The sequence below is a fragment of the Cydia amplana genome, chromosome 26 (assembly GCF_948474715.1).
Source record: "Cydia amplana chromosome 26, ilCydAmpl1.1, whole genome shotgun sequence".
NCBI lineage: Eukaryota > Metazoa > Arthropoda > Insecta > Lepidoptera > Tortricidae > Cydia > Cydia amplana.
The window spans coordinates 3,365,497-3,387,369 of record NC_086094.1 but is presented as its reverse complement, the minus strand read 5'-3'; the positions used below and the strand labels follow the sequence as shown (position 1 = coordinate 3,387,369).

The window sequence follows — 21,873 nt, the reverse complement described above, 5'->3', positions numbered from 1 at the left end:
ACATCATAGTCACCCTAATGAGTTTGACAATGTTGTCTTGTATTTTTATAGTAAAATGTAATAATTGTGGCTTTCTTGTGAAACAATATTCCACAATTAGCAATTATTTCACTCCAACAACCTTTAACATAACATTTCCTCACAATTTTTAAGAAATTTCGCATTCACGTGTTTTGAAGAAATGTCATCAAGTTGGGGATACCAATTAATATTTAAAGTTACTACAAATCCTACCTTACTAAAATTTAGGTTTTTTTTTGCTGTGTATGCGCTTGGTTTAATCAGTTAATAATATTGGCATCATAATTATTTACAAATTACTTAAAATATATCAGAACTGTAATCTGAATATAGCACTAAAATTGTATAAGAAGGTAATTCAATTCAGTAGTTTAATGATATAATCTCTACCACAATGGTATCTTTTTAACATTGGCAACATGTGCGAGTGAGACACAGGGCTCGGGTTTTTCTATCTCAAGTGGACCGTTTTCTCTAGTCTGGTACGAACAACTTTCTGTCTCGGTGATAAGGTTCAAATTAGTATGGCAAAAAAAGTGACAACTCGCTCCAGTTTAAAAAATATAACTTCATGAAAAATCACTGAAGCTGAGCACAGACAACATATACTATACTTACTTTATGAAATTATGAGCTGAGCGAAGCATGAGAGTGAGCATGAGCGATCATATCGAAAACAAATTGTGACATCTGTAGAGCCCTAAACTAATTTCCGAACCGAACACACATCATTCTGCTTTCTGCCAGCTGTCACAAAGTGTCACTAAATGTCAGTCTGTCACTTGAATATCTTACTTTTTTTCTATTTCTATTTCTGTATTCGTATTCTCATCCTGATGTTATCCTGTGACTCGTTTGGGTGGTTATTTTCTTTTTATTACTATTCAATACCATCTTTCTAATACGCATAGGTATTTACAAATCGGAACATATCACTACTTGAAAGTTCAGGAAGAGCATCCATTAAAATATTTACAACTTGTGTCAAGGTATCTAAATTTAACAGTTAGGTATCATTTATTTTTAGCCACGCACATCCAACCCCAACCCCAACTCATACAACTATTTTTAGACAAATCATAGAATACTCATTCCTTCATAAAACCACAGTAAAACCAAAGCTGATCGTATGTTTTTAAATAGTAAATTCAACTTACTTTGTCGGTTTCGGTACTTGATGCAATTTGTGCTCTCATAAGTCATAAGCCCAATATAGGTATCTCAAAAACAAATTAGTTTGAAAATTGAATTTTAACAAAAAAAAGGTATGTTTACGTTTAGTTTCTATTGAGCCAAGTTCATCCAGTTATATAATGGATGTTATGAATGTCAGAATATAATAATCCTTCTCTCATATGCGATAGAGCTTGAACCCGTGGGCTGGGGAAAGTGGGGAATGTGTATATACCTTCATATTTCTTCGCAGATGTATGCAGGTTTCATCATGATAATAAATGCGACTAGATAGATAGAAGTCTCAAATGTATATAATTTTTTATACATTTGTTAAATGTACGCGTTATATCAAAATAAATTGATTTTACTTTAATGCACTGTTGCGATATCAGAAAGTTTTTCATAATGCAATATTTCAACATGGTATCATTTCGGAAACTTTGTATTCTGTGAAATCTTCCCGTAATTGGTTCTTAGAACATTTCCAACTTTTTGGGAACTTCCCGCTACATTACATTGTGTCATTCTATGGAACTTGTTAACTATGTCAGGCATGTCTCACTCCGCGATTTCGTCGCTTTGCTACAGGTAGCTAAAAGTACATCCGTTCCGCCCCAATTTTGGGGAAAGCCATAAGCCGCGCGTTACGTTGTTGTCACCTAGCAGCCATATCTGTGCTGATCGTAACAGACGCGTTTTGTTAGAGAGTGAGTCTTTTGTACTTAGTACTATTATTTATTCTGTGACTATGTAAACAAAAGTCACTAGTAAATTCATCATTCAGAGACAATTTCGATAAGTTTTATAGTTAGCAAGTTCCATAGAATGACACTTTAATATTATATTGCTTTTGCAGGTTACACAGAAACAAAACTATGTCAATGGATATAACACTAGTAAAAGAGGAGCCTGGGGAAGATAGTGAAAGCAAGGAAGCTATACAGGCGGATTTGTATGAGGGCCATGTTATCAAGAGGGAGGTTGTTGTGGGCCCGGAGGTTTTTCGGAGGCCTGGCGCGGCATTGGGACAGAAAGGTACTAACATTTTCTATTTTGAGTTTGTGCTTATGAATAAATTATTTCTATTCCATTCCATTTTCTAAGGTTTTGGTGTTAGCTTAATGTAGGGATGTAATGATACGGATACCGATACGATATATCGGCATCGCCGATTTAAATACACCCGATATCATAATAACAAAATGTAAACAACCCACAGTAAGGTATTTTATTGGGCAAGAATATTCTTCACCTCAATTTTAACTTGATGTGTCAAAATTTACGTAAGTTTTACTACGATATATTACTTACTCAACGTAACAGTGAAACTGCTATAATCGTGCTATTTTGCTAATAGGAATATATTTTTCAGTTTATCACACTTCTTAAAATCGAGTGTCTATTAAACATAAGTATGTTTTATGCATATAAAGGATATAATTCTTTATTTATTTGATTTATTAACTAACTACCAGGCTATCGATATCGGTATCGCCGATTATTTACTTTAAATATCGGTATCAGTATCGTATCGGCAAAATCATGTATCGTTACATCCCTAGTTTAATGCATTCACTGCCAGCAAACCGCAAGGCGGGTGCTCAGTAGTCGCTTTTTCACATGTTATCAGTTAAGCTCGTAGTGAGAGCAAGTGGCACGCGCTGGCACTGAATGTGTAGAAACAGTAATCTGAGTAGGGATTTTTTTTGGTATTATGTAATGTTTTAAGGTTCAATGATTTCTAATTAAATATTTATGGTTGTAGTGTTTTTTTATAGACTACTAACATGTGGACCATATTCCATTAGGCTTGAAAACTACACATATAAGTTTCCTAACAATTAATTTATTTTGCAGTTAAAGTAAATGACAAAAACGATGAAGAAAATATTAAAAAGGAATGGCACATGCACACCAAAATCAAGGTGGAAAAAAAGGAAGAAATTACAGAGAACGACAGTCAAGATAATTCAATTAACGTTCAACATGATTTAAAATCTGAGTTAAAAGAATCTCAGATTAATGATAAAAGTCCCATTAAAACGAATGTAGTTAAACCTAAAAGTATAACCTTGTCAGAAGAAGAAAAACATTTTACATGCAAAAAGTGTAAATCTTTGTTTTCTAGCAAATTACTTCTTTTGAAGCATAGAAAGTCCAAACACGGCTATGCATATTTCAAATGTAAGAAGTGTAAATACGCCGCTGGTCGCAAAGCACATTTTGAAAATCATTTGCGTACACACACTAGAGAAAAACCATTTAAATGTCACTGGTGTGAATATAAGTGTAGCCGGAAAGATGCTTTGATGGTACATGAAAAGATACACAGTGAAAACAGAGAGAAACGTTATCAATGCAAACAATGCACTTTCCAAACTGACAGTAAATCATACATAGTTCGCCACGAAATGGTACACACTGGGGAAAAACCATACAAGTGTCGCCACTGTTCATACGCCTGTAGAAGCAAGGTTGACTTGCAAAGACATGAGGGAACACATAGACCTGAGAATTCATTCAAATGCGGAATGTGTGATTATTCATGTACGCGGAAAAGTGATTTAGGTCGACACAAAAGATCACATGCACCAAGACCATTCAATTGTACAGAATGCACTTTTAAGTGTAGTCGAAAAAGGGTGTGGTTGCGCCATCAACAAATGCATATCGAAAATACTTTTCAATGCAACGACTGCAACTTTATATGCAGAATGAGAAGACGATTTCTCTTGCATCTAATAGAACACCGTAGTGAGAAACCATATAAATGCAATCAGTGTCAAAATGAATTTAAATATAGGAGCAGCTTAAGAACACATAAAATGACGCACACAGGTGAAAAGCCTTTCAAATGTAACCAGTGTAGCTACAGGTGCAGCCTCCGTTACAATTTAGTGAAACACAAAATGAGACACAATGGCCCAAAACCATACACTTGCGATGAATGCGGTTTCAAATGCCGCTTACGGGGTGGTATAATACGACACCTAATGATTCATACGGGCGAAAGGCCGTTTAAGTGTAAGTCCTGTGATTACAGGAGTAGGGATATCCAATCTTTACGGATACACGAGAGAATACACAGCAATGAGAAACCATACAAGTGCGATATATGCGAGTATTCGTGTCGTTGTAAAAGTAATTTGACTAAACATGTGAAGACTTGGCACTAGAAGCCACTACTATGGTATAAGGTACACCCATAGACTAGGAATCCTCTAGACGGAGTTTAGAGCAATTATTTCATGAAACCGATGCTGCCAAAAATACTGGGGTGCGGGGGACGAGGTGAGCGAGTCCCGTGCCGTGATTGGTCCGTTCAAAGACACGGACGTCACACAAAGACACTTTGACTCGAAAATGGAGTAATACTACCGTATATTTGTGGCAGAGGGGGTAGCGCTACTATGCTCAGTCTGGAGGATGTCTTGTCTGTGGGTACACCATAGTACACGAATGGGGTTGACAACTGTCAAAGGTTTGCATAGATGGCGCCATCATAGCTTGCCCCTTTTTCTATGAGATTTGGCTTAATGGGCTAGCATCCAGGGCATTAAAAAAACATAATTTTTACACAACTCTAGGGATTGACAGGGCAAGCTATGATGGCGCCATCTGCTAAATACTTCGACCGGCCAACCCCATTATTGGCCAGTGGCCGAAACGTATACTTTTGACGCTTGGTGCTTAAACAGGTAGACTTGTTTCAAATTATATACTTGAACTTTGTAAATAATATTTGTGAATTTATGAAAACGTACAGTGATACTGAGAATGTGGTGATTTGTTATGACGAACTCGACATTTTTTGTTAGCAATGAATAAAGGTTTATACACTTTATACATGGTGCCCACAGGAAATCGCGATTTTTTACCACACCTTTCTACGCTGATTACATCCGCGCTTCGCAATAAAGGGCGCCTGTGGCACCCTTCACACTTAGGCCCACTTACACAATCCTACTAACCCGAGGCTAAGCGGTTAAACCGTTAACCTAGTGTCAAATTGTACTGGTAACCATGGTAACTCCAGCTTTAACCAGTTAACCCCGGGTTAGTGAAAGAAGCCCGACGTGTGGAACCGAATAGAGATTAGAAGGAGAGTTTAGGAAAACAAGGCGCAATCATTAAAATACCATAAAATTTAAATTAAATATTTATTTAATCATAAATCATAAGTATATAACATACTTCTATCCAAGACTTCTATGGACCTATCCAAGTTTTGCAAGCTCGTAATACCCTCATAAGAGGAACTCGTTTTAAAATCATCATTCATCATATTATAATTAAAGTAAACCAGGTCTTAAATATATGTACCTATACAAATATGGAAAACAGGTCTACACTGCAAGCATTTAACCTTTTGGACGCCAATGACCGATATATCCGCACCGTAGGTTCAACGCCAAAGACCAATTAATCGGTCACAGACCGCAGAGCAACATAGACCTACCTACATATGCATAAAGTTCAATTTCAGTTTTGGCACTTCGGTGACGTGGCGTCAGCGTGACAGCTTTTGTGTTTCACACGGCGTCGAAAAGGTTAAATAAACACAGCTAGTTTTGATTGTGTGAGTAACAACACAAAACACATTTATCGCTAACCAACAGGTTAAAAAAAATTGGGTAGGCTGTATCAGGGACACAGCGTGAAACGTGGCGTGGAAAGTTATTGCAAAGGCCGAGCTCCGCGTAGCGCCTAAGCACAGAATAAGTAACAGTATTATCATACAGATTAATCTGTTAGCTCCCACGGCTCATATATGAGCCAGAACGCTTATGGTGACGTCATATCGTGGGATTCGACAGGTTAATACAGAACGGCCACGCACCGCCCCGCCCCGACTCGCATTACCTCGCCCCGCGACATGAATCTGACGGACTTTAGACGTGGCGCGCACACATATAAACGATTTTGGGTCAAAATCATTTGATTTTTGATGTATGGCGTGTCCGCCCTGTGGCCTAAGGCCCGAAGCGCCCGTGCTCAAACACGGAACAATAATAGGTACAGTCACTGACAATCCAACCTCTAGACTGAGCTTAGGCCAATTCTTTCATGAAACCGATGCTGCCAAAAATACGGGGGTGCGGGGGGACGAGGTGAGCGAATCCCGTGCCGTGATTGGTCCGTTCAAAGACACGGACCAATCACGGCACGGGATTGACTCGAAGATGGAGTAACGCTACCGTATGTGTGGCAGATGGGGTAGCGCGACTATGCTATGTCTAGAGGTTGGATTGTCTGTGGGTACAGTACAAGCATCTTAATGGGGTTGGCAACTGTCAAAGGTTTGCATAGATGGCGCCATCATTGCTTGCCCCTTTTTCTATGAGATTTGGTTTAAAGGACTGGCATCCAGAGCATTAAAAAAAACAAAAAAATTTCATAATTCTAAGGATTGACAGGGCAGCCATGGTGGCGCCATCTGCTGAATACTTCGACCGGCCAAAACCATTGCAAAGACCGAAGGCCGACTAACCTCTTGGACGCCAATGACCGATTGTATACGCACCGCAGGTCCAACGCCAAAGACGGATTAATAACGGTCATAGATCACAGCAACATAGACCTAGGTGCATATGCATAAAGTTCAATTTCAGTTTTGACACTTCGGTGACGTGGCGTCTGAGTGACAGCTTTTGTGTTTGACACTGCGTGGAAAAGGTTAAAATTCCCTTCACTCTTCATCCTCGCACGCAATCCTATACATCTCCCCGTTTATCATCACAAACTGATGCCCCTCATTCTCAATAACCTCTAGAGGCGCTGAATCATCTATTTCCATCTCCACTGTATCTTCTTCCTCTTTAACACTCGCTACATTTTCACCAACATTCGGTTCATCAACTTCAATCTTCTCCACGGCTGGTTTTATAGCTTGAATCTTCTCCACGCCTGGTTTTATAACTTCAATCTTCTCAATTCTGATTCTATTCTCGGGATAGCTAATCTGAGCGACCGCAGACTCCAATTCTGTCTCCTTTTTCCTTCTGTCCCGTTTCCTCTTCTTCTTGCACAAAGATTCTTCTGCGTCCGGACTGAAGATGAAATAATTCTCGTATTCTACAGGTTTAGATTTTTGCTCCAAATAGTCCATTACTTCGATTTGGACTTTCTCTACTATGTCCCTTTCTAACTCGTTGATTATGATCTTCATGTGAGCGTATAAGAACATTTTGTCTTTGGATTTGGCGACTCTGGTCTTGATGGGGGGGATGACCAAATTGTGCACGGTCTCGGAGTGCTCTTTCAAGTTTTTCCAATAGGAGAATTCGACGCCGCAGAATTCGCATTTGAATAGTTTCGTTGGAGCGTGTACCTGGAAATAATTATTTTGAATTAGGGCTCATTTAGACGGCGCGCGAACTCGTATACGATTTTAGTTACATTGCGGGCCATTGAGGTTACATCGATTCAGCCGACCGATCAAATGACGCAATGTAATGAAACTCGCATGCGAGTTGTCGCACCGTCTAAATGATTTATTATCATGTAACAATGAAAGGGGTTATACGTGGTGGTATTCCACGTGTCCCACTTCCTTGTTGCAATATATATTTGCATCTCACATTTTGCTTTAATGAGAGAGTGTGACGCAATGCATATATTGGACCAAGATATCGGACAGGTGGAATAGCAACTTTACACTTAAGTTTAGATCATAAGACATCCCATTAATTAAACTACACTCCCCATATTTTAATAAGGTCAATGTTGCTAATTCCGTCATAGGGACTATTCCGTCCACGAGCGTATATTTCTTTGATGTTCAATCCTAGGAAAAAAACATCTCCTTTGATTGCTGAAACTAAATGCAATCGCTGCTTTGTCGATGAAATTATCAATTTTGTTCGTTGTTCGAGAAAAACGCTAGAAGACGGAATAGTCCCTATGACGGAATTAGACAAATATGGGAATAATAATAAAATACAAGACTAGATTCAAAATATTTTTTTTATCTTCCAAATAGGAAAAGTAATAGTACCATTCGATTCCTTACATTTAATTAAAATATTGTATAGCAACAATATACATAAACGCAATATTTCACCGACAAAATTGCAATTTCCTTGTTTTCCATACATCGAAACGGCTTCTAACGTTACATGGTGACGTCACGATGTATTGGCATTTTGTTCGAAGCGTTTCGTCAGTAAAGTGCGGGTGCCAGACTTCTACCTTCATTTGTGACTGTTGTATTGCTTTAAGACAATAGGTACCATACAGACATTTGATCCTCAAAACAAACCTGATCGACTCGATCGAATGGTATCCATTAATAAAACAAGCAACAGCGGTTGCACTCCGGGAGTGCCGATAGAAGTGAAAACTCACCTCACTATGTTACCGACGCCCGGTAACACGATACATACGTTTAGCGGAGGTATTCTATTTATTTATTATATATTATTATCATTCTCAAATAAGATCACACTTTTTCATTGACATGTTTATTTACATACTGCCATGACAACGTCAAATCTCTTGTTATATCTGTTACATCTGTTTCTATTTTGTGTTTGTGCTCACGAATAAAATTATTTCTATTCTATTCTAAATTATTTGAACATAGGTAAAGAGTCTTGAAAAGGAGTCCGCAATATAAATGTCAAATAACATTGAGTTTTTCTTTATTGATTTAAATGCCATTTAAATTATGAGTGGCCACCTTACGGGGCTTACGGTCACGTGATCGCCTTACGCTGTCTCGAGTTTATCATTTTTTCCCCACCTCAAAAAGTGCACAGCGCCGCTAAAGAAGTTTTCACTTCAAAAAAATCATATATCCTATTACCCCGATCTGTCCCCTCTTTACCTTGAGTATGTGGTCCTTGCAATCGCTCCGGTACTTGAACCTGCGCGTGCAGAGCGCGCATCGGAAGGGGCGGCGCGCGTGCTGCGCGAGCACGTGCGCGAGGTGCTGCGCCGGCGTCGAGTGCGTTGATGCACATAGCCGGCACTGCAGCCCGGCGCCCAAGTGCGTGCGGAGGTGCGCCTCGAGGAGGGGCTTGAAAATCTGTTAAAAGTGGATCGTCAGTCATACGTGATTATGTTATTAAATAATAAATAATATCTGGGCGACCAAGCTTTGCTCGGTAAACATACAAAAACTCAAAAATGCGCGTTTCCCAGAGATAAGACCTAGCTAGATCGATTTTTCGCCCCCCAAAACCCCCATATAGCAAATTTCATCAAAATCGTTAGAGCCGTTTCGTGAGATCCCCGAAATATATATACATATAAATAAATAAATAAACAAGAATTGCTCGTTTAAAGGTATAAGATATTAAAATAATATACGACATTCTTACACAGACTAAGTCCCACAGCAGGGATGTTACGGAGCTCCGTTTCCGTTAAGTCGGAACTTCCGTTTGGTATTACACATCCGTTCCGGTTCCGTTACTTTTGAAACGGATGTTATATCGGATGTCAATGCTTAGCGCGGCAGCGGGACGTGAGCGGCGTACATCAAAAACAAACAGGTTTATACCAGTCATTCACTCATAGCCCCGCTTGCCACGTGCTGCAGTAATAGGCTACATGACTAATTTTCATTTATGGTATCAATCGATCGGGTTTGTTTTTAGGATCAAATGTCTATATGGGACCCATTGCATTAAAGTAACACAAAAGTCAGAAATTGTAGTCAAAGGCCGACAGTCGCACTTCACTCGCGAAACGCCCTGTACAAAACGGCAAGGGAACGTGACGTCAAGGTCTCTGGGAGCCCATCTTGTAGTATGGACAAAACAAGAAAATTGCGTTTTTGTCGGTGAAATATTACGTTTATGTATATAGTTGCTATACAATATTTTTTTGGATAAAATGTAAGGAATCGAATGGTACCCTTACTTTTCGAATGGTTCCGCACCATCAACAAAAATTGAGCAAAACAAGCAAAAAAACGGTCACCCATCCAAACACTGACCGCGCCCGACGTTGCTTAACTTCGGTCAAAAATCACGTTTGTTGTATGGGAGCCCCACTTAAATCTTTATTTTATTCTGTTTTTAGTATTTGTTGTTATAGCGGCAACAGAAATACATCATCTGTGAAAATTTCAACTGTTTAGCTATCACGGTTCGTGAGATACAGCCTGGTGACAGACGGACGGACGGACGGACGGACGGACGGACGGACAGCGGAGTCTTAGTAATAGGGTCCCGTTTTTACCCTTTGGGTACGGAACCCTAAAAACGAACTATAGTGCTGCACTCTGGCGGCAGAACATCGCGGTAATACTCACCGATTTCCCGCAAACATAGCAGATGCTGTTCTGAGTGAGATAGCGATACTGCAGCGTGGGGTGCGCCTGCATGTAGTGCGTTTTGTAATGCATCACGTTGTGGAGCATCTCTGAACACTGGAAATAGGTTTCATATCAATTTTATGAAATAATCCCCTTAACGCTATGAAATAAACGCGCTACAAACATCATTTAGCTAATAATCGTTTGTCCTTATCTGTCATTTTGACTTATGTATTTGTAAGAAAGGGATAAAATATAATTTAAAGTAAAAATATTTTTTACACAATTTTCAATTATTGCTGAATCCGGATGGGTCTGTGCCTTCGAATCCTAACCTGCCAAAACAAATATGGCGGACGAATGTTTGAAATGTCACCATATTTAAGAATTATTTCACTTAAAATTTATTTTTTTCTTCGCCAGTGTGATGAAAAACATTGTGTGTAACTCCGGGTGTAAGAATATTGTTACGCGAGTCTTTAACTCGTACAATATTTCACTTACGTTGCACAATGTACTATTATAAAAAAACAACGGGTTGCACTCCGGGAGTGCCGGCAGAAGTGAAAACTCAATGACATTGCAACAGTTTTTCGATCAGGTCACGTGTCCGTGTTACGATCACGTGACCTGTCGCGAGTTTAACATTTTTTCCCCACCTCAAAAAGTTCACAGCGTTGCTAAAGAAGTTTTCACTTCAAAAATTATAATTTGATTAGTTTCCTAAGTTGTACAGACAGCTCACTGCACTTACGTAGCAGCACTTGCGCGGGTACTTCCTCGCGTCTCTGCATATGATGAAATGCGTCTCTAGTTCTTCCTCATTCTCGTACAGTTTCTTGCAGGGTATGCACGCGAACCTGAAAAGTATTATACGTCAAATGTCTGCAAAAATAATGAATCTAGTATAACTGGATCAGGCATGAGGGGTGGGGGGAAATGACCAAACGGGATAGTCTTATGTATCTTTCAGTAGGAGTAGCAGCGAAAGCGCTATTATTGTTTGTCCTTGTCACAGTCTCACATTTTATTATTCCCCTTTTACTAGTGCGGGAATGAGCACTTTCCGTGCGTATGTCGAAAGTTTAAAGTGTCATATGTATAGCCTGACCAGTAATATATGATAATTGTCAAGAGGGCGCTGTTATTCTCATGTATAGGGTGACAATTCAGTGTAGTATGAAAAAATTAGTTCCAGTGAAATTCCGCAACATGGCGCACCCTCAATAGATCCTGGTTCACCTATACTGTAAAACGTTGTACGATACACGTGCCAATAGGTAATTCGCAATTCGTGATTTAAATTTAGTATCGATTATGGTGGGCCACAAATAAATTCGACCAATCGCAATTTAACGAAACAAAGGAAATGCAACTCTGTTCCAATTGAATATGGTTTTAATTTCATCGAACTGAAGAAGTACTATAGGCAGGACCTTAGAGGAGGCTAGGCCGCATTGGTCTATGAACTGCATGTTGCATTCAGTTTGAACTTTATTTCAAAGTGATAGGGTTCAATTTTGTAAGATATGTATACTGTAATGTCACTTACTGGACCATGTCAGCGCCGGCGTGGTTCATGTAGACGAGGTGACGCTCTATGCTGCGCCGGTCTATGAACTGCACGTTGCATTCAGTTTGAATTTTATTTCAAAGTGATAGGGTTCAATTTTGTAAGATATGTATACTGTAATGTCACTTACTGGACCATGTCAGCGCCGGCGTGGTTCATGTTGACGAGATGACGCTCTAGGCTGCGCTGGTCTATGAAGTTGTTGCATTCAGTTTGAACTTTATATCAAAGTGATAGGGTTCAATTTTGTAAGACATGTATACTGTAATGTCACTTACGGGACCATGTCAGCGCCGGCGTGGTTCATGTTGACGAGGTGACGCTCTAGACTGCGTTGGTCTGTGAACTGCACGTTACACTCGCTGCATTTGTGGTTAGGGTCGCCTAATAATGGGTCGTTTATGCTCTGTAACAATAAGGCAACCGGGTTAGAGTATATCTAAACCATAGACAAATATATGTCGAGAAAGAGTGGTAACTCCATACATCAGTTTTATTACCAAAACGCGAATTATTTCGTAGTCGACATCTAACGTTAAGTAGTGGAACTATCAGTACCGCTACTTTTCAGAGCTAGTGCATGTGATAGACTTCAGTTAATGGCCGAGTCATCGAGGCCGTATATAACACGAATCAGGCAGTACTCACGACATATCCGTGTTCTCGGAGCTGGTGCTTGTGATAAGACTTCAGTTAATGGCCGAGTCATCGAGGCCGTCTATAACACGAGTCAGGCAGTACTCACGACATATTCGTGTTCTCGGAGCTGGTGCTTGTGATAGACTTCAGTTAATGGCCGAGTCATCGAGGCCGTCTATAACACGAGTCAGGCAGAACTCACGACATATCCGTGTTCTCGGAGCTGGTGCATATGATAGACTTCAGTTAATGGCCGAGTCATCGAGGCCGTATATAACACGAGTCAGGCAGTACTCACGATATATTCGTGTTCACGTAGCTGGTGAATGTAGTATATCTTCTCCGACCTAGCTGCGTACCCGCAAATGTTGCAAGGGATATATTTAACGTGCTTGGCCTTGGCGTGCTCTTCTAACTTTTTTGCGGTCCTGAAATATGGTCAAACCAATTTGTCAGTAAATAAGAACAGAAAAAACTATACTCATCCTTTTCTTTTGTGTGCTAGTACTAGTGTAAGACAATGATAGTATGATTCTCTATGTCTATGTTTGAAATGAGACAGTCCTTTGACAAACTATAAATGGATTTTTTGACGTTAGTTGCTTGATTAGTTTATGTTTTATGATGCCCGCTCGCTCATGGTTCGTGTCCGAAGCCGGTGTTGCTCGAAGAAGAGTGTATTCGTTTTTTTTAGCATTAGAAAGAACTTGCAAGAAGGTAAGCGATATTGACATGTCTTTTAATTGAAAAACGCTTTTTAAAAATCAAAAACTATTACTTATGAAAGCAGAAGAATATAAAAGATCGTATTAGATTCATAATTGTTACATATTTGCTGTGACTTATTTTTAAAACGTGTTTTTCAATTAAAAGACACATCAAGATTGTTTACCTTATTTCTAATGCTAAAAAAAACGAACTATAGGCCGGAAAAGTCGTCGAGTCGTATGTCGTCTAAATGGCGTAACAATCCCATGTGGTAACTATACAAACAACAACTTTATTACAAAAGCCATAAGGTCCACAGTTGTGTGTGGGCGGTGGTACTCACTTGAATGTCTTCCCACACTCCTCGCATGGATGTTTCTTCGCGTGAACCTCGTCGCTATGTTCGATCGCTTGTGCTCTGAAAACATGTTCATTATGGGTGAATCATTTTTTTCTTGTCACTCGTTGCCATGGTTACGTTCTCCTGGGTCACTCTTTAAAACCTGATTTTTAGGCATTTAAATTCACCAAACACGCTTTTTGTGATACTTAGAAACCCTTTCCATTGAGGGTCGTCTACCAAGCGTGTCAGAAGGTGGTGTACAATGTCTTCTAACAAACTATGCTACTATTGTCTCTTGGCTGACCGGACAGAATAACAACAAGAAATAGTTGATCCACCCTTATGTTCAAGTTAATCATGAGGAAAAGAACCGGCCAAGTGCGAGTCGGACTCGCGTTCCAAGGGTACATTAAGTCCGACTCACGCTTGACAGCACATTTCTAATAGGTTTTCCTCTCATCTATAGGTAAGGAACTATTTTGTGTAAATTTTAGACTCGGTAGTTTCGGAGGTAAAGGGGGGGAATGGTCGGACAGACAGACGCACGAGTGATCCTATGAGGGTTCCGTTTTTTCCTATTGACGTACGGAACCCTAAAAATATGGCACTTGCAATGACAAAGTGTGGAAATGTCATAATTAATGTCAAATTTCTATGAAACTTGACGTTTATGCTAGCATTAGCAGGCGTGGCTCCGCGAATTCGTCGCGTCGCAACAAGTACCTACAAGTACATCCGTTCCACACCAATTTTGGTGGCTAGCCATAAGCCGCGCGTGGCGCTTGCGCCACCTAGCGGTAATATCTGTCGTAATCGTAACAGACGCGTTTTGTTAGAGAGTGAATCTTCTGTACCTAGTACTATTATTCATTCTGTGCCTAGGCACAAAATAAGTAATAGTATTATCATACAGAACGGCCACGCACCGCCCCGCCCCGACTCGCATTACCTCGCCCCGCGACATGAATCTGACGGACTTCTGGCGTGCTCTCAGTAAAGCGACTTACCCACACATACACAATGACGCGTGTACAGACGTGCCGCGCACACATATAAACGCCAATGATTTTTGATGTATGGCGTGTCCGCCCTGTGTCATAGGTACTCACCGTGTCGTGAACACCTCCTTGCACAACTTGCAAGTGTACATGTATCTATGTTTCAGCACCATGTGTCTAGACAGACTCTTGCGAAACTTGAACCCGGCGCTGCAAATGTCGCAACAGAAGTCGAACTTGTCACCCGGCTTCGCTTCACCTGGCTAAAAAAATTATAGCTGGTCAAGCAAATCTTGACAGTAAAAAAAAAGGCGCGAAATACAAATTTTCTATGGGACGATATCCCATCGCGCGTACATTTTTCAAATTTACCGCCTTTTTCTACTGACAAGATCTGCTTGACCAGCATTAGGAAATAAATTATTATTGTAGGAATGGAACGTTGGAAGATAGCGTGAAACGGAACGTAAGTGAGACAGAAGGATGACAAGAGGTGCGAAAGGGACGGAGAGAACGATTTGAATGTTGAGCGAGCGAACGTACAATTTACATAAAATTAGTTTTGCTTAATTAAATAAAACAAGTCAAGTGTTGTTTTGGTTTTTATTACGAGGCCTAACATAATCCCACATTATTATTATTATCCAAAGTAAAAAACTAAAAAAAACAAAGTAAGTAAAGTAGTTGATATTTACCAGTCGCTTTTCGGTGAAGGAAAACATCGTGAGGAAACCGGATTAATCCCAATAAGGCCTAGTTTACCCTCTGGGTTGGAAGGTCAGATGGCAGTCGCTTTCGTAAAAACTAGTGCTTACGCCAACTCTTAGGATTCGCCAAGCCGATCCCAGGCTCCTATTTACAACTAATATTATAAGCAGAAAGGAGTTGATAATATAGTTCCGGTTAATCCGGTTATAATATTAGCTAAAAATTGTCGAGCATTAGAGTTTTTGTTTGCCGCTACATCTATTGTCAACTAGCAGTACTCATAATGTCCGCTACTTGACGTTAGATGTCGACTACGATCTACGATATAACTCGCGTTTCGACATAGAGAAATATAGTAAGACAAGAGTGCTCCCTCCATACATCAGTTTTAGAACCGAAAGGACCGTCCGGAAAGTCTTATGTTGTTGAGCATTAGACTTTCCGGTCGATGCTACATCTACTGTCAAGTAGCAGTACTGATAGTTCTGCTACTCGATGCTAGATGTAGACACTGAAATTAATAGTCTTTTTGGTACCAAAACTGATGTATGGAGTGAGCAATCTATGTATTTTTTTCTCTATGGTTTCGGTATATAAACTGATGTATTGAGTTACCACTCTTTCTTTACTTATATTTCTCTATGCATGAGCCGTGGCAAAAATTCGGGACAAATTAAGAAAATATCATTTCATACCTCCAGTTTCCCCCGGGTGTGCTCGGGTCTCGACCGCAGCAACATCACGTCGGTCATCATCTGCTGTGACAGCGCCGTTATAGTGAAGTTGGCGAGCGCCTGCCGCAGCGCCTTCTTGCGTTCCATCGACTTCACCAACTGTTGGGTCTCGGTAGCGTGCCTGGATTTATGGTGGACCCTCTTTCAGAAAATATATCATTTCCTACCTCCAGTTTCCCCCGGGTGTGCTCGGGTCTCGACCGCAGCAACATCACGTCGGTCATCATCTGCTGCGACAGCGCGGTTATGGTGAAGTTGGCGAGCGCCTGCCGCAGCGCCTTCTTGCGTTCCATCGACTTCACCAACTGTTGGGTCTCGGTAGCGTGCCTGGATTTATGGTGGACCCTCTTTCAGAAAACATATCATTTCATACCTCCAGTTTCCCCCGGGTGTGCTCGGGTCTCGACCGCAGCAGCATCACGTCGGTCATCATCTGCTGTGACAGCGCCGTTATAGTGAAGTTGGCGAGCGCCTGCCGCAGCGCCTTCTTACGTTCCATCGACTTCACCAACTGTTGGCTCTCTGCGGCGTGCTTGGATTTATGGTGGATTACTGCGTCTTTTCTGCAACGATTGCATATTATTAGAAAAAAATTAATTACATATTAAAAAAATTATAAAATAAAGAAAGAGTGGTAGATAGTAAGACCAAAGAAAGTCTGCAGCGCTAGATTTAAAGTAGTTTTTTAAAATCAGTATGTGACAACACCACAGAAAATGGATTAAATAGTCTTGATACTTGTGAAATTTCTACCTTATTTACAGTCTATGAAAGAATTAAGCTGTGCATTATGGTTAAACTAGCGACCCGCCCTGGCTTCGCACATGTTAACAAGTTATACATAAACCTTCCTCTTGAATCACTCTATCTATTAAAAAAACCGCATCAAAATCCGTTGCGTAGTTTTAAAGATCTAAGCATACATAGGGACAGACAGCAGGAAGCGATTTTGTTTTATACTTTGTAGTGAAATTTATAGTAAACATTTTTAACACAAGAAGAATCGACTTAAGACGGCAAGAATACGCCGCCTAAAAGCCGCTTCCATACAAAAACGACATGCTGAAATAATATTACTGCAATGTTCTGCCGCCAGAGTGCACTAGCACCCATCGTAAACCATAAACAAGTTTAGACAGACAATCAAATATGACATTGATACATCGAGGCGGTTTGTTTACAAAGGGCCTACCGGGAAACGCGAAAATCGAAACTCGGCTATCTGCCTCTTTATCGCTCGAATTCGCAAGAGTGATAGAGAGGTTAGATAACAAAATGTCGACTCTCTCGTTTGCGGTAGACCCATAGATTGTGACTGATTGTGGTAATGGCGCCCCCTACGCAGTGTTTCGCGTAATATTCCCTATTAGTTGACACTTAACACAAAATAATATGTGTCATATATCTGTCTGGTATTAGTTTTCGTCGCTAAAAATTGTCATACAAAGAAAATAGAGCGTGTGGAAATTTTGTATGTAAAACTTTTTACTTACTGAGTGTAGACCTTGGTTCGACAGATTTTACAAGTGTATTCGTACATATGACAATTGGCCACGTGTATATTGAGCTCCTCCATTGTGGGGAACTTGTTTTTGCACACCTTACATTCATGCTGGAATTTCCTCTGAAAACAAGTTTCGTTTCATATTTATTTACATGATTTTACCACGAAGAAATGCTAAAGACGCGTAGAGTAACGAAAAATATATCCATACTAATATTATAAATGCGAAAGTGTCTCTGTCTGTCTGTGACCTCTTCGGGCTTAAACCGCTGAACCGATTTAGTTGAAATTTGGTATCGAGATAGTTTGAGTCCCGGGGAAGGACATAGGGTAGTTTTTATCTCAGAAGTCATCCTTTAAGGGGGTGAAAATGGGGGTGGAAGTTTGTACGGGGAATCGATAAAAAGCAGATAGGATCAAAAATAAGCTACCCAAATTACTAACACCACACGGACGAAGGCGCGGGCAAAAGCTAGTATGGTATATTGCTAACTTTGCACAGACAAAAGTGCGGTAATGGCACCAACCAAACCATTTTTAATTTCTTGAATTAATTGTATGAAAAATAATCATTTGATATTTACCAGTCGCTTTTCGGTGAAGGAAAACATCGTGAGGAAACCAGACTAATCCCAATACGGGCCTAGTTTACCCTCTGGGTTGGAAGGTCAGATGGCAGTCGCTTTCGTAAAAACTAGTGCCCACGCTCCTCCCTCTCCCATGAGCCGTGGCAAAATGCCGGGACAACGCGAGGAAGATGATGAATTGTATGAAAAACAATTCGTTTTCTAAGCCCTCGTACGCACTAGTAAATATGAAAGTTGCTTCCACCATATTCAATTTAACGATCAGGGGCCTTACCATGACGTCCTTATTGCGATTCTGTTTGGGAACTAAACTGAATTGCTAAGGGACGGAGTGATGCGACTTATATACTCCGCCCTTTAGCAATTCAGTTTAGGTCCTAAACAGAATCGCAATAAGGACATCATCGTAAGGCGCCAGTTCATTGTGTGTCACTGGACCCACCTTCAAAAGGATCTATATCTGAATCCCTAAAGTCTTTTCTCCTATCTTTGCATTCCCTAATATTGTTTGTCATAATGATCAGTTGTCCTAACACTAAAAACCCTAATTTTGGTTTCCCTAATTATTGATTGCTTATCCTAATGTAAGGCTTAGCACGCACTGCGGTTTTTAAAAAGCGGTTCCGCTACCGCAAAAAATGTAACGTACGGCATTCTTTATAAGCGCACGCACTTGCGATTTAAGAATGCCGTACGTAACATTTTTTGCGGTAGCGGAACCGCTTTTTAAAAACCGCAGTGCGTGCTAAGCCTTATAAAGCATATTTTCTGTTTTGCGAGGGTCGCAGTTCTAACCCTAACCTAGCCCACTTTTGTGGCAGCAAGTTCTAAAACCTAACCATTTTTCAGAACCGGTTACATTATGGAAAATAATCGTTATGACAATTGATCGTTAGGGCATGTGCCCATTAAGACAAACCAGTTAGGGCAAGTGACTTTAGGACAAACGTTGTTAGGGATTCAGAATGACACCCCCCTCAAAATTCTTAAACTTACTTTGTTATGGTACTCCACATGTTTAACCAATTCGTTCATTGTCTTATGGATGGTCATGCACATAGCACACTTATACGCGGCCCGGCAAAATGGATGAAGGTTCTTCCTTAATTCCATTTTCTGTTTCTGTTCTTCTAAATTCAAAGCTTTCAAATCAAATATCAGCATCGCTTTCGCTACAGTGCGATCTGCAAAAGCTTTGGCAAGTTTTAAATGGTCAACTTCCTTTTTTGGTTCCGGTATTGGTGGTTCTTCGAAGTTGTCATTGTTATCGTCATCGCTCTGGTCGTCCGGTTCCGTTTTAAGATCTTTGAAAATGTCATTCATGTCAATGTTAGCTGTGTCGAGGTCCGGCTCTAGGTAATCGTTGGCTGGTATATTTTCAACATCGTTGTTGGTTGCATCATCTTCTGGTTCATTAGTTTCTTCTGGTATTTCAGTGTCTATTTCAGGTTTGATGTCAATAATATGTTTACTGTGTGGAGAATTACATCGGTATAATAACGTTTATTTTTACATACTATACTAAATTCAAAGGGAGTGGACCTAGGGCGGTTCCTTGAGGTACACCCCATTCAATAAAGGAAATAAATCTCAAAATTAGTTGACAAACAGCTGCGATATTGTTTTAAGAGACATATTGTGTCCAGAAATTCAGATAATAGTAAAAAAAAGAAGTTGAATAACTGCTAACCAGTAAAAGTAATGTGGTTTATGAATCAAATGCATCTCGAAAATCAGAAATTCCATAAAGCATTTACCTGTGACATCTTGTATATTGAGCAGGATCCAAGTTATATTTCTGCAAGGAGTCATCTTCTTGGCCTTCCTCATTGGCTATAAGGTAACAAGGGTTGTGGTGTGGCTCCCAGAAATTCAGAGATGATTCCAAGTTGGTTTTCTTTCGGTTAACTGTGACTATGTCACTGTAGGACACCTAAGGACCAATCAATCAATTACCTACATACATATTAAATGTTATAAAAAAATGCCTTAATTTGCCCATAATTTGCTTGCCCTTATCCTATTTTGTCGGCAAAATATACATTTTTTTTGTCAAAATATACAAGATAGAGAAAGTAAGCTTTTAAGATCCGACAGTCCAAAGAGCAGTGGTTACTAGTCAAGCAGACTCATAATAGTATCCTGACATCCCTCAGAAGCAACCAAGTCATATCCTTTATATTATATCGCAATAATATTGCCTAAATTTCGGGGAGCACATGTCATTGCTGCCTGACAAATCCAGACTGGTTTTGAATAAGTACCCTTATATTTGAATCACTACACTTTATACTGTGTGCATACATGTATGTAGGTAAGTATACTTTTATTATGATACTGGTTTTTCATCTAAAATTCAACATGTGTCATCATCCCAATTCTCATACTGTAATAAACTATGTTCCTTCTTGAAAGTAGCACCGGTAACGGAGAAGATGAGTAGTAGGTAAGCATGGTATGGGCATGTAATGAGGAGGGATGAATGCCATATAGGCAAAAGTTAGGGATGAATGTTGATGGGCCGAGAGTGGATGGTAGACCCAAAAAACGATGGATGGATTGTGTGAAAGACGATATGAGACAGAAAGGAGCGAGTGCTGAGGTGACGCAAGATAGAGAATGGAAAAGAAAAACATGTTGTGCCGACCCCACATAACGTGGGATAAGGGCAGGAGGAAGAAGACTGTTCTGCAAGCAAGGCTTACCTGTTTTCTAACATTCAGTATCTCCTTGAGGACAAAGTGCGCACGGCGGCTCTTCCTCCTAAAGGCCAAACTTTTCCTGATGTGGTGCCGGCACTCAACACAGAAGTACGCTGGGTAGCCATCACCTTCTCCAATCTGTAATTTAATAAAATAAAAAAGCCTGAATTGGCACATCACCTATAGCCACTATAGCTCAAAGAGTGTTTTTTTCAAACAGAGGATGCAAGTTTGATTCGCGGCTCGGGTAGCCCCAATAAGAAAAAGTTTCCCCTCTGGTCTGGAAAAACATAATATGTTGGCGTCGTTTTTATAATAACTAGACCTGTGCTAAAGGCCCCAAGCATACCAACTTTTTTTGAACTGTTATCAGAAGTTTTAATAACAAAACTTCTGTGAGACACAGACATATTAAATATATTAAAACGGATCAAACACGTCGAGTGTTTTCAACTTAAAATATGTGAGTGAGCCGTTTAAGTTTTAATACATTTAATATGCTGTCAGGAGGTTTGAAACCCTGGATGTTTCTCAAGCTATGGTATGCAGTTCCCTTTGGTATTTTATCAATAATTTATGTTCATACCTGGAGACCCGTGATGGCTGTGTATTGCCTCTTTGAGGCGTCGCCAATCTTCTCCAGTTTGCCCTTCACCGTCAGGCAACTCCGGCAAGCTTTTACATCCCATATCCTTGACATCCTGAAACATTTCAGTTTGTCAAAGGCCTGTCTCATTTCAAACATAGACAGAATCATACTGTCTTTGTTTTACAATAGTACTAGCACCCAAAAGAAAAGAATGAGTATAGTTTTTTTTGTTCTTATTTACTGACAATTTTGTTTCACCAACTATAGTTAGTAACTAGTCAATTACACAGATTGAAAATTGGTAAGTAAAAACTTAGTATGTATTG

The 21,873-nt window shown here is 40.0% G+C and overlaps 3 protein-coding genes across 3 annotated transcripts; 1 reads left to right on the top strand and 2 right to left on the bottom strand.

The window, feature by feature from the left end:
- Positions 1–877: 877 nt before the first annotated feature.
- On the top strand, positions 878–4,395 carry LOC134660114 (zinc finger protein OZF-like). Its single transcript, XM_063515818.1, has 3 exons — positions 878–1,010; positions 2,054–2,232; positions 3,055–4,395. Exons 2-3 carry the CDS (start codon positions 2,073–2,075, stop codon positions 4,371–4,373), a joined length of 1,479 nt encoding a protein of 492 aa, XP_063371888.1. The 5' UTR covers positions 878–1,010; positions 2,054–2,072; the 3' UTR covers positions 4,374–4,395.
- A 2,491-nt stretch (positions 4,396–6,886) lies between these two features.
- Positions 6,887–16,502, bottom strand: LOC134660039 (zinc finger protein 555-like). Its single transcript, XM_063515738.1, has 9 exons — positions 16,333–16,502; positions 14,835–14,986; positions 13,726–13,800; positions 12,973–13,102; positions 12,314–12,441; positions 11,217–11,322; positions 10,460–10,576; positions 9,026–9,226; positions 6,887–7,528 (listed from the first exon to the last, which is right to left on the bottom strand). Exons 1-9 carry the CDS (start codon positions 16,456–16,458, stop codon positions 6,887–6,889), a joined length of 1,677 nt encoding a protein of 558 aa, XP_063371808.1. The 5' UTR covers positions 16,459–16,502.
- Positions 16,503–16,532: 30 nt separating this feature from the next.
- Positions 16,533–21,664, bottom strand: LOC134660038 (zinc finger protein 639-like). Its single transcript, XM_063515737.1, has 6 exons — positions 21,545–21,664; positions 20,962–21,096; positions 20,014–20,189; positions 19,253–19,727; positions 17,659–17,789; positions 16,533–16,728 (listed from the first exon to the last, which is right to left on the bottom strand). The coding sequence occupies exons 1-6, from the start codon at positions 21,656–21,658 to the stop codon at positions 16,533–16,535; spliced, it is 1,227 nt and encodes a 408-aa protein (XP_063371807.1). The 5' UTR covers positions 21,659–21,664.
- Positions 21,665–21,873: the final 209 nt, after the last annotated feature.